This window comes from Cupressus sempervirens, chromosome 2 (genome assembly GCF_028749045.1).
Source record: "Cupressus sempervirens isolate cs-2001-9-10 chromosome 2, ASM2874904v1, whole genome shotgun sequence".
NCBI lineage: Eukaryota > Viridiplantae > Streptophyta > Pinopsida > Cupressales > Cupressaceae > Cupressus > Cupressus sempervirens.
This window is the reverse complement of record NC_143119.1, coordinates 162,227,844-162,245,516: the sequence shown is the minus strand read 5'-3', so window position 1 is coordinate 162,245,516 and position 17,673 is coordinate 162,227,844. Positions and strand designations below refer to the sequence as shown.

At 34.4% G+C, this 17,673-nt stretch overlaps 1 protein-coding gene across 1 annotated transcript in view; it reads left to right on the top strand.

Annotated features, from left to right (window-relative positions):
* The window catches only part of LOC149571548 (uncharacterized), a 43,216-nt gene extending 25,966 nt beyond the window's left edge, over positions 1–17,250 (top strand). Inside the window, exon 5 of the mRNA XM_089813065.1 lies at positions 16,196–17,250. Coding sequence (XP_089669191.1) covers positions 16,196–16,678 — 483 coding nt within the window. The 3' untranslated portion in view covers positions 16,679–17,250. The remainder of the gene's footprint in view (positions 1–16,195) is intronic.
* The last annotated feature ends 423 nt before the right edge of the window (positions 17,251–17,673 follow it).

Sequence of the window (17,673 nt, the reverse complement as noted above, 5' to 3'; positions counted from 1 at the left end):
AATGACTTAACAGATGTTTTTATTATTACTTAGTTTCTGGATTAGATTGTGTAACGATTTTTGCCATCAATGTTTCGAATCACATTACGTGATCCATCATCAGGATGAAAGAGCAAGAGATGTTTTTATTCTCAGTCAGTTAGGGTGGGTAGTGGAATCCAATACAGTGGACAGCAAATTTTCTTTTCTTTCATTATAGTTATACACACACATACACATATTTACATATAAAATCATAAGAATAGTGCTAGTCATAATTGCCAATAAATAATAATTTGCAAAATGAAAATAATCGTCTTAAATTATTAATATAGATAAATAGTAAACATATCATACATTTAATATTATCTACATCAAAAGTGTATTATATATATTCAATTATATATTATGTTATTTTATTATTAAATAATGTAGAATTTATATAATTATTAAATACACATTAAATATTAAATACAATAAATATAACACATTTTATATTATGTTTTCTTTAGAAAACTATATTTATAATGTAGAATAAAATATGAAATATGCTTTAAAATAAAGTCATTAAAAAGTTTAAAAATACCATAGTAACATGGGGATGTGTCCCCCCCTTTTTTCCCCACGTCCTGGAGACTTCAAAGCATTGGTGACTTGGGGACTCCGTCCCCTCGTCCCTAGCAGCGCAACCAGATTCCGCCACCTCCACCAAGGATGGGAGACACCCCGATGTTGACTATTTATGTTTAATGTTCGATGTTCCAATTCAATGCAATGCTCAAGTATTTACTCTTTTACATCTTTATATCTTATATTGCAATACATATTTTCATAACTAGCATTTTAAGTACCATATATATATATATATCCCACCTCCTATCCCTTGTCGCTGACCCCCTGCCATCCCCCCACCATCCCTAAATTAAGGCCCCTCTATCCTCCCGTTCCGCTGTCCCCTCGTCCCCCAGGGCGGTGTAACTATGAAAAATACAGTAAAAAACATTAGAGTATGAAACATAAAAATTTATGTTACATATCATGCTAAGTATTTTGCCTGGTGAAATGATGCATCAATTTGTGAAATTTTATTTTAGTCTGTACATAGCTGAATAGAAAAGAAACCCCTTATATTTTGCAAGGGATGGTCAGGTTGTGGGGTCGGCCTACAAACGTTCTGTTTCCCCATGTTTTGGGTACAGTCCCTCTGATTCGTGCTATTTTCGGGATGGCCTGAGAACATTCCCAAGGTGTCCACATCCCCAAGACATCCCAAAAATTGGAATGTGTCCCCGTGTTTCCCTGGTATTTTCACATGCTTTAGGAGCATGCTGAGGTTAGTGGATTAAGTTTGGTTTATTAGCTGATTAAATGTGTGTAATCTGTGGAATAAGAATTTTTTCTGCTACCAATGCAATTTGATTTAATGGTAAAACATTGGTGACTTCATCATTTTATAGGGCAATTTACTGAGTTCAGCTCTCATATTGGGAGATATTCCTGAATAAATCCAATCTTAATGAGCATTATATTGCCTATTATTCAAAAGTAGTCTTCATTGAGGCCGTAGGAGTTACTCAGGCAAAAAACATTAATCTGTCAAATTGAATGAGGTACAAAGACATTAAATTCATGAAAATAATGGAGAGAAAAGCAAGAGGAAATAAATGCATTTAACACACAGAAGTCAAAATTGATATGGAATATATTAATCATATGATGGTAATGTACGATATTAAAAATATCTGAGAAGACATTCAATCTATGCCCTTCTTAAACTGGACCTACAAATGATACACCTTTAGAGACTAATGTAGGATGGCAAATGAAAATAGAGTACTGGAAGTTGGAATTGTTTTACTTCCGACAGTTATTGGAGTGTTGAAGCCACATCCAATGGTTATAATTTTTAATTGATGTTGAGTTGTACATGCATATTGGGAACTGGAATTGATTTGTTGGCCCGCTTGTTTTTTCTTTGATTTTGTGTACCTTTGCCATAACAACTCAGAGTTCCAACATTTTTAATCCACATTGGACTTGCCTTTTAGACAACTAGATAGACAAAGTTGGGTTTCGTCACTTTCTTGATGATAAATGTTGACACATATTTCTTAGAAAATGGAAATGGTGTCATCCACAATTCAGATCCCTGGGAATTATATTCTGGACTATAACCTAGATCAGTTACTTCTTGACAGGTGACAAACTCCATTTCATCATGTTCCTGGGACTTAGTCATGAAACGCCTTTCCAGAAATATTGCTTGTGAGAACTTTGTAAATTTCTTTCTTATCTAGCTCTTGGTGAACCACTTTCCTTGGTGGACAGGCTGACCTACTTTGACAACCTGTTCTAGTAGCATTCTATGGTTTTGGATTGCTCTGATCTTGGATACAGGATTTTTATATGTCATTGTATGTATAATGCAATCAAGATCATATTCAGGAAGCCCAAAAAGGTTGGAAATATGGGCAGAGGAGCTCCACATTGGATACCCATTTGGGTGGAAGATTTAGCTCTAACGCATTCTCTCCTCCCTTCTTGATTATGATTCATGACTCTTAGGGAGTGCTTTGATTTCTTTCTTGTGATCTTTCAATCTTTGAATTATATGCAACCATACTTTACCACCAATACTCGTTTACATTAAACTGCTTGTGCATGACCCTAGCTTTCTTTATGATGCCATGCACCTGTTCCTTAATGTGTTGAACACATTCAATGAACTTTTTCTTTTCTTTGACTAATTCCTTCTATGCATGTGATTTGTCTCTTGTCAATTTAATGATGGGAGCTAAATTTATGGGTGCCAATGGATGGATCCCCAAACAAAATTGAAATGGTTTTCTCCCAAAAGAGCCATGTAGAGCTTGATTTTATTTATGTTAGCTGTCTTACATGCAAGATAGAATCTCATCCCATATTCCTTGCTTTGAGTTGTACATTATAAGAATATCCACCTTTCTCCAACCAAATGATCACTTTAGTTTGCCCGTTAATTAAGTCAGTTCAATATCCATCATAAATTAGAGGTGAGAGCAAAAAGCATCAAAACATTTTGCATCCCTGTATGCATATACAACCAACCAAAGTGGATCCATCCATGTTTATAAGTAGTACTTTCGATGTAGTTTTGAGAGATGCCTGTCTAGCTTGGGTGCTATTTAAAAATCCAAACATTGTATGGTAGGTATGGTTGTATGCTAGCATAAATTCAATTGACATAGAATGATACTCTCAAGTAGGGTTTTGACCATACAATATCAATCATAGTTTGAAAACTGGACTCATTGTGGACTCATCAGCCCAAAATATGATTTAGACTCGGACTCAGACTCCAGACTCAGCAAAATACTCGGCTAGGACTCGACAAAATAAAAACAAGTATTTTAGGTCTGCTTTGACGTTTCCTAAAAAAATGCGAGTCCTTACTAAAAACTCAAGAGTCCTTCCTAAAACTCACAAGTCATTGACTTGGACTCGCTAGGGCCTTGGCTCGTGAGTCTGGCAAGTCAACTTGGCCAGGCACAGGACTCGCGAGTCCGCTGAGTTTTCTAACTATGATATTATAATGGAAAGGATCACTTTGATTAACCCTGCGATTATAGTCTAACCCAATTAAAGCGTCTTTTCATTATCTTGTAAAATATGAACATTTTCATATATCCTGACATCTAACAACCCTATGGTTAAGGTTGAAGGATAAACCCTACTTAACCCTTAAACCACACATTAGTCATGGGCTAACTGGTTGTCAAGTATAACTTATACAAAGAGTATCTATAGAAAGCCATGCGTTTGATTTTGCATCAATAGATTGCACTCCATGATCCATCACTAGGGATAATATTTGTGATCTAAAATTGATGGAATGAAGCAAAACATTATACATAGTTGAACTTGAGGGGCAAAGTGATCATGCAGCAAAACTTTTGGTCAAAGAATCATAACCTATGTTCCTTGGGGACGCGTCCCCGGCCAAAATACCCTTGTTTCTGAGACAGGTACATCCCAGGGACGGGAGGACGGGTAGGGGATGTCCCCTAGCTGTCCCCAAAAAATGCAAAGTACTAGGGGACATCCTTGAAACTCAAGGATGGCTGGAGAAAAAGGGGGACGGCTGGCTGTCCCCGGTATGGAAAGGGGATGCCTAAACATCCCCCGACTGTAACGATACGACCAACTGTCCCCAAATGTTTTTTTTTAAATTTTAAATTTTAAATTATTTTTATACGCAAAAAAATAATATTAAGGCTCCTAACTAGGTCACCCAGTTTGGCCCCACCCCTCCAAATGCTCTAAAAGGTTTAAAGATGCCACATTTTAGTTGTTTTGTCATTTTTTTGGTTTACATTTTGTGTTGCAGCTGGCTGGAGTTTTAATTTTGCAAGAAGAGGTAGAATAGGAGCAACGATCTGCTTCATTTTTCTATGTTTTGTTTTTTATGTTGAACGTGAACATGATTATGATACATTGATATTTATTAGTTATTACTTTATGGCAGCCCTCTAGCTTTTGGGTGTATAGCTTTGGGCATATTTAGATTTAGATTTTCAGATTTATCATGTTTATCCTTATGATATCATTCATTGATATTGATATGCATTTTGACAATTGAGTACTAAAATTGGATATTATTTCCTATATGGCATTCAAATGTTGTGTTATGGTTCTATAATGTTTAAATGACATGCTTTGTCCTTAGTTTCATATGAATGACATGTATATTTGCAAATTTCTATGTATATTTTAAAATCTCCCTATATATATGTGTGTGTGTGTGTGTGTGTGTGTGTGTGTGTATCATAGTTTAAAATATCGGTGATATATCACCAGACTCGCGGTCCACTTTACAGGCCGAATATATCGCACCATATATTGGCAGCAAAATAAAGGAAAAACTCGCGGCGAAATTATCAGAATATATTGCGTGAAAATGAGAATATCATTGCAAAAAATCGGTTAAAAGTCGTCGGTCATTGATGCTTGCGTGTTAGGGTTTTTTTTTTTTAGTTTGTACTTATCCTGAGGCACACATTGTTTAGACTTTTACGGCGGCTCTTTGTTTTCGGTGGCTCCTTCCATTCAATGGCCGCATGGCTACCTGCATCTGCAGGCACCCACTTCCAGCCACCATCGACTCCCAGCCTGTATCGACTTCAAACTAGGTATTTTAAAAATTTTCTTTTAATTTTTTTAATATATTTATTTAAAATTAAACTTTGTAATGTTTCATTGTTTAAACTTTAAAACTTTAAAGCTTAATTTTATTTATTTATAATTAAAACCTATATTTAAAATTAAACTTTGTAATGTTTCATTGTTTAAATTTTAGAACTTTAAAACTTAATTTTATTTATTTTTAATTAAAACCTATATAGGTTTTAGTATTTATTTTATTGTTTGTTATTTTGTAAATCTATTTTCTAATACTGTAATATTGGTTTGAACTTTAAATGATATATGGTGGATATCTTAATTTTCAAATTATTATATATTCTACAAATTTGATATATGTATGCGTTTTTAAGAATATTTTAAGAAATTTTATATTTTCAAATGTTTAATAAAAGTGCTGATTTATTGCCGAATTTTTCGCCGAGTTTTTACCAATACCGAGTTTTAAAACTATATATTTATATATATATACATATACATATACATATACATATAGCTGTCCTTGTTTGCCGTCCCCCCTGTCCCCAAAATCGCCAACAAAATTTGCCATTTTTAAAATCTGTGCCACCGTCCTTGTATCAGAAACTCAGGGGAACATAGATCATAACAAAAAACAGACAGAATTGGGGATTTGTTCGATGATATGAGAGCAGATTGATTGAAAGAAGATAGGATTGAGTGAAACAAGTGGTGCTCCAACCAATGGAATCCTTACCACAAAAGTCAATGTCAGCCAGTTTAAAACAGAAAAGTGTGCTTGTCAAGAAGGGCCAATTGCTTAGCTATATGTGCAAACTCCATGCTGATTAGCAATAGAAGAACCTCTCAACCCAAAAGTTCTGACGTCCCTGGAGAAGAGCCATTTTAGCAAATCAAAATTAATATTGCAAAAAACAGGTATTCTTTAGCTTTCCAGGATGTATTATGGTAAATCAATGCTGTCATAATTGTTGTATTAAAGAGAGGAGATGAAAATTCCTTATGTAGATTTACAAAGATGATGTTTCTAAAAGAAACAATTGTGAATTAAAGATGAAAATAGAAACTTCTTAATAAACTAAAGACTAACTAAGATGACCATAAAGAAACATCATAATATTCTAATACCCTCTTGTAATGGTTGTTCTCTAACTGTTGTCTTTTGATCTTATCAGATATCCACAATCCATTTGAAATGGATTTTTTTTGTTTCTGCATTTGATTGTGTATTTTTTTTTTTAGCATCGACTCTAGAGGCAAAAATTTATATATTGTCTTTTGGTCACAAATTCTTCAAAACATTCTGCTGTTGTTGAGACCCTCCCAGAATTTGCAAAATGCCAATGACCAAGAGTAGCCAAAATCCGTCCAAAAAAGAATGAGGTGGTCATCCCCCTCTTTAGAATGCTTTACAACAAGAGACAAAAGCTTGACACTGACTCTACCACTAAGCCTCCCAAAATCAGAAAAATATTTGGTCCTAAATCATCACAAAAACATCGTACCTGATGTTCGATAATGTAGCTGCTTTTCCCTGGAGACAAAGACAAACACTGAGAGCAACTAGCAGAATTTTGAGGAAATTTTGGTAAACCCTCCAAACTTTGTATATGAGCATGATGACCCAAAACAGACTACAAAAAGCCACAATTTTTTGAGAAAAATCAGAGAAACCAAACATGATTTTCGAGGTGAAAATTGATCAAAACCAAACAATAAAATCTTCCTCACAGTGTGATATCCCTGTCAAAACAAGATTTATATAATTAAATTATAAATGAATAATTAATAAAAAATAAAATGAATAAAATAGTGATAAAATTATAATATTATATTCATGTTATAATATCACATAATGTATTACATTATAATACATTATATATGAGCATGATGACCCAAAACAGACTACAAAAAGCCACAATTTTTTGAGAAAAATCAGAGAAACCAAACATGATTTTCGAGGTGAAAATTGATCAAAACCAAACAATAAAATCTTCCTCACAGTGTGATATCCCTGTCAAAACAAGATTTATATAATTAAATTATAAATGAATAATTAATAAAAAATAAAATGAATAAAATAGTGATAAAATTATAATATTATATTCATGTTATAATATCACATAATGTATTACATTATAATACATTATATATGAGCATGATGACCCAAAACAGACTACAAAAAGCCACAATTTTTTGAGAAAAATCAGAGAAACCAAACATGATTTTCGAGGTGAAAATTGATCAAAACCAAACAATAAAATCTTCCTCACAGTGTGATATCCCTGTCAAAACAAGATTTATATAATTAAATTATAAATGAATAATTAATAAAAAATAAAATGAATAAAATAGTGATAAAATTATAATATTATATTCATGTTATAATATCACATAATGTATTACATTATAATAATAATGTTAAAGTGTGAAAACAAATCAAATGATGATTAAATTTTATTATATAAAACAATAAAATATGATTTCTGCAATGATTAAATTAATAATCAAACTAAATAAATTTAAGCATATATGATGTGCATTAATATCAAAACATTAATATTAATATTAATAAATATAGTATAATAAAATTAATTAAATGAAAAAACACCTTTTCTCATGGCAAAATATATAGAGAAATTTTAACATCGAAAAGTAGATAGAGGAGAATCTAATCTAAAAATATAAGATAAATTAAGGTTTTGACAGGGGACAATAAAAGTGGCATGTTCTTGCTCGGGTGGGGAAAAAGAACTCATGAAATAAGTAAGGAAGATGGAAAATGGAGGAGTTAATCAACATAGCTATGACTACTATGATAACAATGACTACTATGTGACTACTAGTAACTCTATATACTGGTATAGTGTTTATTATGTTTTTTATATGAACCGTTAGGGGGATTGTTTGGTTGTTCGCTGGTTGTCAGCTGGTCTTGTGCTGGTTGTCAGTAGGTTTTTGTTGGTGGTTCCACTACCGATGTATAGGTCTCAGCCCCCTAGTTTTTGGCTGCTTTTTTATCAAAAATAATGACTACTATGATTCAAGGAATAGAGGCTAGCTATCCAAGCATATATTTGAGAATGATAATTCACTAGGGAAGAAGTCATAGAGCTTATAGAATAATCAACTTGATAATTGATTGGAGACTTGCAAGTCTCCAAAATGTTCTATGATTGATTCTCAATTATATCAGCATTTTTAATAGGGTAACTGTAATAGTCTGCTTTGAGTGAATCCGCAAAATCTTTACAAGCTGATCTTATTTAAGCATAGGAGGACAATCATTACCCTATCTAGGTGATGCAAATCACCTAGATAATATTGTAAATTCTAGATGGCATTGGAACATAAAGGACAAGGAGCAAAAAGCCATAACACATTCAGAAAGTGTGATGTTATTGAAAATACTTCTTCAATTTAGTGGCAGAACAGGGGTGAATACGTGAGATTGAATTGCAAATAATGCTAGGAATGTGAATTCCCATGATCAAGAAAAGGACCATGGATTGTGAAAGCAGGTGCATAGTGTGAACATATAAAGATGATGTGTGGTAGCTTCAATTGGATAAACCTATATTATTATCTATGAGATATAGTTATATGTGTGTGTTTATTATTATATGAGATAAATTAATATAATAATAATATATATATATAAAACTATGGTTTATATTTATTATAAATTAATAGAATATAATAATACTATAACTATGGTTATAATATTAATTATTAATAAACAAATAGACATGGTCCCTTAAAGGGACATGTCTATTCATGGCTTACACTTATTTATATTAGGAGTGCTGCCTTTGGAACATATATACCTTGAAGGCAATATTATTACATTTGCAGCAATCCTGAAAATTTACATGGTATTAGAGCCATGTTGCAAGTGTGTGATATGATTTTGTCAACCTAAATACGACAAAAGATCTATTAGTTATTTTTCAAATTTTGGGGTCAACATTGCTAGTGCCTCAGACCGGTGTCGCTTCTCCTTAGCCCGAGTGACATTAGCAGATTTTGTAGCACATCATTTGGTACTTAGGATAATCATTTATTGATCTGCGTCAATCAATACTTCCAGTGCACATCGATACTTGCAAGGTTCCTGGATGTACGAAGGCAGGCTCATTAATCACCCAAGATCTTTCTCTCGATACCCAATCTTGGTAACTATTCGGAAATGGAGCCATGCTACATGATCTAACCAGGTATTGGGGTATACTAACTTCATGATAAATGAATCTTGTGTGGATCTCCTCTAAACATTGAAAAATATGAGGAGGTGGTTAAGCAATTTTCAACATACAAAGATTTTTGATGAGGTAACGGAGAAAGCAGCACAATCCTCATAATAGATAAAGAACATCTTCAAGTCACAATTGACTATTACAGCTTGTCCCAATTGACAAGAATTTAGATGTAATATATTCAATTGATGGAGGAAAGAGGTGATGGTGCAACCACTTCTCATTCCTCTATTGTTGGTGACGATGCCACAAATACTCCTATTGGTAACACTGCTAGTGTTGGTGGTGCGAATCAAAATACTCAGTTCAGCAGGTTATTGTCAAGAATGGACAACCAAAGCTTAAAAAGTATAGGAGTGGGACAACACTAGGTTTTCACACAAAACTGGCATGACACTTACTCCAAAGTTCAAAAGAATAGAGGTTGAAATATTTAGCTCAATATTGAGTTGGGTTGCTCATATATACTTGCTGGTGGTGAGTACTAGGATTGGCGTGGTAAAAGAATAGGGAATTGTCTTGGTGAGAAGAGTGCGGAGATGGAGAGATTGATTATCATGCTCCATGAGAACATTAGAAGCATTATGCATAGAGGGTAGTCAAAATGTTTATGTTAGTTGCAACCACCACTCGCCCGCCTTGGAGTACAAGCCCTCTTTTGATAAGCCAAGCACCATCGTAGGGAGATAGGGGCCCATGTGTCTTGGGAAAAGAAATTACGTGGCTCCTATGTGGTCAAACTATGACATACATACATATAAATTTGATGAATAAAGTGACATCAACAACTACTTGAAATAAGTGCGTTCGTCTATAAGATTAGAGAGTATATTATATGTTTGTAAACATGCAAATTAGTAATAATCCAATAAAAAGGATGTACACAAGTGTAAAGACACGAATAATTGATACTTGAAGCCAAACAATAGATAGAAATGATGTCTAATGCCAAGTCTTATGAGACACCCTTTCAATGGTGATGACTATTGATAGAGCATCATGTCCCATAGATTATGTAAGGTAATGTATTTTCTTTACATTATTATTGTTATATCTTCATTTTATATTATAGTAATATGTTTCATTATTAAATATTATTTTCTAGTTATATTATATGAGATAGTATAGCTGAAACAATATATGGTGATTATATAAATATATAAAGTAATAATATGTGAAGCCATAGATTAAAGATATATACTTAGTATATTGAATACATGCATATATGCATTCAATATTCAAAGTATATATTTAAATTACATCTTTATCTATGTTATTGAAATGATTTTATGTCATTACGCATACTATTTATTATTGTAGTCTCTCTCTTATTTTTATAAAAGCTATGTGCCTTGATCTTTTCCTCCGAGAATGTTCTTGCAATGAAAAGAGGGAGATTGAGATTTAGAGGGAGCTTGATATTTCATTATGGGCAACCTAGAAAGAGAGGGAGCAAGATAGAGGATGTGATTTGTTTAACCTTTGGCGATCTTGATCTTATTAAACAGGGGGAGTAAACCACGTTGAGAAGGATTCTCTAGTGATCAATAAATTGTAGCAGTTAAGAGGATTGTGATTCGTGAATATACCACGTGGCTATGTGATTTTATTGGGCTTACCCCAGTGTATATCATGGGGAAGTGATGATTTCCAAGTGATCATCACTTGTATTTGGAGAAGTTGTTGTAAGGTGACAATATTACAATAACTTGTTTTATGAGATCAAACAAATTTAGTAAATGGTGAATGTCTTGCATCTCAACATTCTGGGAGACCATTACGCAGAGTATTTAGTGAATATCATTGATATTCTGGGAGGCCAATACTCTTGATATCATATGTGATATCAAACCTTATTTTGAGTAATTGGTGAATATCATATGATATTCTGGGAGACCAATACTCGTGATGTTAGATGTGATATCTCACTTTATTTGAGTGCTTAGTGAATATTGGATGTTGATATTCTAGGAGACCAATACTCTTGATATTAGATGTGATATCAAAACCCTATTTGAGTAATTAGTGAATATCATATGTTGGTATTCTGGAAGACCAATACTCATGAAATCAAATGTAATATCAAAATGTTGAATATCTTCTGATCAAAGGTATTCTTATATTGAGGTAATATGTATCTTGTGTTTATCCTCCCTAGCTAAGAGGGAGTGTTGATGTGTGGTAGCTTCAGTTCGATAAACCTATATATAATTATATATTTGTGTTTATTATTATATGAGATAAATTAATATAATAATAATATATATAACTATGGATATATATTATAGATTAATATAATATATTAATACTATAACTATGGTTTTAATATTAATTATTAATAAACAAATAGGCATTTCCCTTAAAGGGACATGTCTATTCATGGCTTACACTTATTTATATTAGGAGTGCTGCTTTTGGAACATATATACCTTGAAGGCAATATTATTACATTTGCAGCGATCCTGAAGATTCACAAAAGATCCATTTGGAGCGCTGAATTGCCTAGTTGGACTGCATTGTCTGTCTTGTTGACTTCCCACAACCATATGTTGTGTAAGAGCAATGTAGAATTTTGCCTTTCTTTACATTTTTTGGTATTTTTCTCAACTTCAAAAGAGAAACAGCTATATGGAACTACTTGTAACGTCGATACAAACTGAAACAGAAAGAAATTGAGATCCTTTAACGTCACCTGGTGTATAAGAAAATTCAGATCAACTATTGTTGGTAATCTATATGACAGAAGTTTGCAACCTCTCCAGATAATATTTTATTCAATGTAAAAACTAACTGTAAATAAGCAATGTTGTTATACTGAAGTAAGAAACTTAAGAATTAAGCCAAAATGCACTCACCAACTGATGCTACAGTCAGTCTAATAGCTGGGGGGATATCTACAACTTATTTGGCCACCCCTGTGCTGGTTACAGTCATAAACAGGCCTGTACAAGCCTCCAAATAATGCTGAGAATTGTCACGGATGTGAAGGATTAACAGCAGGTCCAAGGATGGATTGATTGCTTGTTGTTGGAGGCTGTCATATATTAGATCAGACACTTTTTAAAATGATAGGAATCCCATGATCTGATTGTACAATGTTTCTATCTCCTGTGAGCAAAGCTCCAAAATGGCAATTGATACCCATAGAATGAGGTGCGGCTGAATGTAGACCTGTTACCTAGCTGCAATCTCCTCCTTTAAGGCTGCAAATGGTATAAACTGTTGTGGCAGGATTTGTAGAATAGTGTTTACACTAGTTCAATCAAACTCTTGCTTGGAAATTCACCACGTATACTTTCAAAATAGGTATAATTTGCCAGCACCTTCCAAAAGGATGCAACTGATTAGCAATAAAAGTGCTTGCTCCTCCACTGATGGCGATGGCATTCAATGATGATAACAACTCTGGAAATCAGTGATTAATAGTTTGTCTGAAAATGCTTTATTGCCAATCCAGAATTCATGCACACCAAGCTCAAAGGTCAATGCAACCCTTGATGTAGAATCGACAATGCGAGAGTCAAGAGTTTTCATCTTTGTCTCCAGAGAGGAGAGCTAAGAGGGTTTTCATGCTTGTGGACCATAGAAATACAGCCAAAGGTTTTCATTGTTAGATACAAAATTGAAGACGCTTAAAATGAAGAATGCCAATTGAAATTGTGATGATGAAATTAGGCCAGGCAATTCCTTGATATACCTTTCTAAATTGGGTCTTTGGATTTAAATTTTCTTCCAAGTATTTAAAGAATTAAAATACCTTTTATTTTAATCATAATAATATTGTTACGTTGAGCCCAAATTTTAAATTACTGTGCCCAACATAAAATATATTATTAATTATTCTCGTCCAAGGAAAAGTGACATGACATGGTTTTCAATCATAGGATTTATATGTGCTGGTCAACAGCTGACAGCCATGTCTCTGATGATGTGTCCAACATGTCGTCATGTGGCATGTGGATAGGATTTTGTGTCAAATACATATGGTATGATTACCTTTGGCATAGTGCGCCACCATGTGCTGGATGCTATAGTGGTAAGTGAGAGTTGACTAGGCCAATTCCTGTGGTGCAGGGCTTCCCAGGTGTCGTGCACACATGAAAGCAGAAGATATTGCGGATTTTTTGGGTCAGGCAAAGTTATTGCTAAGTCCAGTTGTTTCAACTATGGTCAAATAAATCCCAAGGTTGTGTTGGTGGTGCACTGCACAGAACTGCTGAGTCTGATATATGCTGCTGTGAGTGAAGCAATATGGCTAGATGTATAGCAAAATGTGAAGCATCTTGGCACTATATGAGCACTCAAGAGAACTATGCAAGGGATATAATGCATGTAGTTTTATTTTATGAATTGATTTGTGACACTGCACTCAGCTCGCAAGTATTCATTGGTTGGTCCACAATTGTCTCACCACATTTTAACTGGCTTACAGACGGTATGCTTTTCAGCTATATCAGATGTGGAATGACTTTTGAGATATGAATGTGATATGCTTACTATTATAAACTCATTGATTCAATTGGTTTATTCTTTCTTCAAATTTGTGTTGAGTTTTCTTGCAATATATATATATATATATATATCAGAGTTACACCAGCCTGGGGGACAGGGGGACGGGGGAACAAGTTTCCAGGACAGGGGGACAAAGGGGCCTCAATTTGGGGATGGCAGCAGGGGATGGGAGGTGGGGACAGGGGTCTATATATATATATTTCAGAGTTACACCAGCCTAGCGGACGGGGGGACAAGGGAACAAGTTTCAAAGACGGGGACAAAGGGGCCTCAATTTGGGGATGGCAGTGGGGGATGGGAGGGGGGAATGGGGGTATATAGTATATACTATACATATGATACTTAAAATGCTAATTATAAAAAGATGTATACCAATATAAGACATAAATATGAAGTATAAGTTCATCAAGACCGCTATTGCTAGTTTAGTTTTACATTGCATTGAACATGGAACAATGATTTATGAACAACAAAAGAGATCTAAGTTCTAAGTTCTAACTTCTATCAAATAAATTAAATAATTAAGCAAATTCAAAAGTCATAGATATCTAATTATCAATTTAGCAAAAGTATGAGTATCATTATCTCATCAATTATTCAATGGCATCATAAACTTAATTACATCAAGTAGCATCAACTATGATGTGATCACAATGTTCAATGTTTCAACTTTCAAACTTCAAATATCCAAGCCTCAAAGTACAAACTACAAAACGTCAAGTACTAATGGCCCAAGGGGCGCCAAAATGCAGTAGAGGCTGCCTAGAGGTGTCTAATCATCCATGTCAACTTGAGGCTCAGGGACAGAAAACAATAAAAAACAACAAAACAAAACCTTTTAAATGTTTTTTTTTGCATTTTTTTGTGTCAAAAAGGGGGCCGGCTGGCCGTCCCCAGCTGGTTCGAGGGACACGTCCCCGTACCCAAGCCCCCAAACAGGGATGCAGGGACGTCCCCCTCGTGGTGACAAGTTGGTGGCGCCGTTGGGGACGTGGGAATGCCGTCCCCTCATCTTGGGTGCCGCACCCAAAAACAGTGGGGACGCGTCTCCGTATATATATATATATATATATACCTATTTGGAGTATGGTCTGTTATATGTGTGTGTGTGTGTGTAGGTTTGCACCTTTAAAGGCAATAGGTTTTTGTAAGGTTACCTATTTTGACTATGATCTGTAAGTACAATTTGGTTTAGGATCTTGGGGAAACAATTCATCTATTCGGTTCAGCTGCATTTCAAGGGCTCCATTAAGCATTTGTTGGAAAGGATATGCTCTCCTTAATGTCTTCATTGTTAGGATGTGCATTATGTTAACTTGGTGGCACTAGTGCGAGCAGCCAATTTTAACCAATTGCTACCATTTCTTGTTCTTCTTAATATTTTTAATCACAAATGTCCTTTGTCTCTTGTTTTTTGGTCTCAGTTCTCTTGCATCTGTTTGGGCATAATACTATTGATTTAGATTATTCAAACATGGCAAATACTCCTCTTGAGGTTGAGACTTCTGAGGTGGGTTCTTGTTACTTGTTTTGGTAGGGAAAGAAGCTAGCACAAAATTTGTAGCAACCAATTATTGTGGTATTAGTCTTCTCTTTAACAAGGTTTTTTTGATTTTAATGCCTCTTCAAAACTGGTTTGGGTTTAAGAAAATATTTATTCAGTATTTTGCTATTTTTTAATGAAAAAGCTTTGACCTTTATTTGTGTATATATACTTTTAGTTTCATGAATAGAAACCTCTGTTGTTGAAATCTGTATAAAAGTCTTGCTTGAATTTTCAAATAATGTATAGCTTAAAAAGCAAAATATGACGGGGAAACATCAAAGATTAGGTCTTCTAGATGAAAGGTAAATTTGGAGATTAAATACATTGAGGGACATGAAGATAAATGGCTCGTCCTAGGGTTTCAACTATGCGATCTGTCTTAGAGATTAAATCTCCCTTAATTACATGATCAATTTTGAATCTAGTTTCAAATTAATTTAGGTGAACTTATTATGAGTGAAACCTAACTTAGAAGTGGACAAAGAAAATATTTTCCACTAAAACTTTGGATTTTCATTGTTCAGTTTGACTTTTAGCATAGAGAGCTGTCCAGGAAATGTCCTCAACAAGTCAATTACATTTGCCGAAAAATTTAGGATATATATTGATCTCTCCTTTATGTTGCTAGATTATTGCTTGTCTTTGTTCTTTGGAATTGTGTTGCAGGCCTTCATTTACCACATTTCTTGATAATGATTTTTTGTATCAAAGATTGATATTGAAGTCAAATATGATTACTTTGCAGGGAACTTCAGATGAGGTTGTTGATTTCTCACATGGTAAACAATTGTGGGAGCTCTGCAAGGAGAAGTATGAACCTTTATGGTTAAACGGTGGTGGTCATTGCAATTTGGAGCTGTATCCAGAATATATAAGGCATCTGAAAAAGTTTATTTCAACAGTGGGAAAGGTACCATTGCCAAGAAATGGTTCAAGAAGGAGCATTGAGTACTCTGACCCATCAAGAAAGAGTACTGACCAGCCAGAAAAGTCAAGGAAAAGTGTGGATAGATCAGAGATATCATCGAGCAGCATTGATCATCCAGAAAAATCAAGAACTAGCACTGATCGGCGGGACAATAGAACTGAAAAAGCAAGGAGTAGTACAGACCGACGTGAGAAGTCACGGAAAAGCATTGATCGTGGTGATAAGTCCAGAAAAAGTACTGATCACTTTGAGAAAGCAAGAAAGAGTTTTGATTGCACAGACAAAGCAAGGACAAGTTAGAAGCGGGAGAACATTGTGCCATGAGCCTGTGAAGTTACTTGGCTTTAGTCAGGAGAAATATCAACCTATACATTTCTGTGTCAACTGTCAACTCACTCACTAATTCATCTGTTGCAGCTACAGAATAGAAGAACATGGAATACCACACTGAGGATCTGAATGAGAGTGCCTTAAGTAAAATTTGCATATTTTGGACTATGGTAACAGTAAATGAATTCAAGCATCACAGTCTGTCTGGTGAATGTTGAAGCATGAGAACTGGATTTCACTAATTGTGTTACATATCATCCTTCACCAGGTGACTTTTGGGGCACTGCGATGATCTGTTGTAGTAAATTTGCCTCGTTCAAGGTGTACCATTACTGTAATTTTTAGTATATCCCAAAGCTTTGTATAAGAGAACTGCATATCTTTCTCTTTTCACATCTAATAGATGTGTATAACTGCATTTAATGTACTGTTTGGCGTGATTTATTGCTTTTCCTTTTACTTGTAATGGTGAGTGAAGAGGATGGTGTAGCTGATGTTGAGGATTAAATAAACCTGTCTGAAGCTGCTGTTCTTTTTGTTTACATCTCTGTCATCTTTTGATGGCCATGCTTGGAGCCTTGTGTAAAAGAGCGAAGACAGAGAGCATGGTTGGGTTCTTTGCTGAATTTTACTAAAAATATAGAGTTCAATTTTCTGCATTTGTACTAGGTTGTAATCAGAAAATGGATCTTGGCTTTGTGATAAATTAAATTTGTAACTTGCATTTTGAGGCCTTTTGTTTTGCTTGTCTGCAATTCTTTTCTTTGGAAAATGCAATGTTGAAGTTTGATCATGATGTTTGCTTTTAGACACCATATACAATGTAAAGCTAGTCAGCAATAGCTCCTTATGGATGTAATACAGATGAAGATTTCAATTTTGATTAGCAGTGTTTGAAAGTGATCTCACTTTATTGTCCATTGGGCATCAACATAAGATTAGAGCTTGCTTAATGCTTGGTGTGG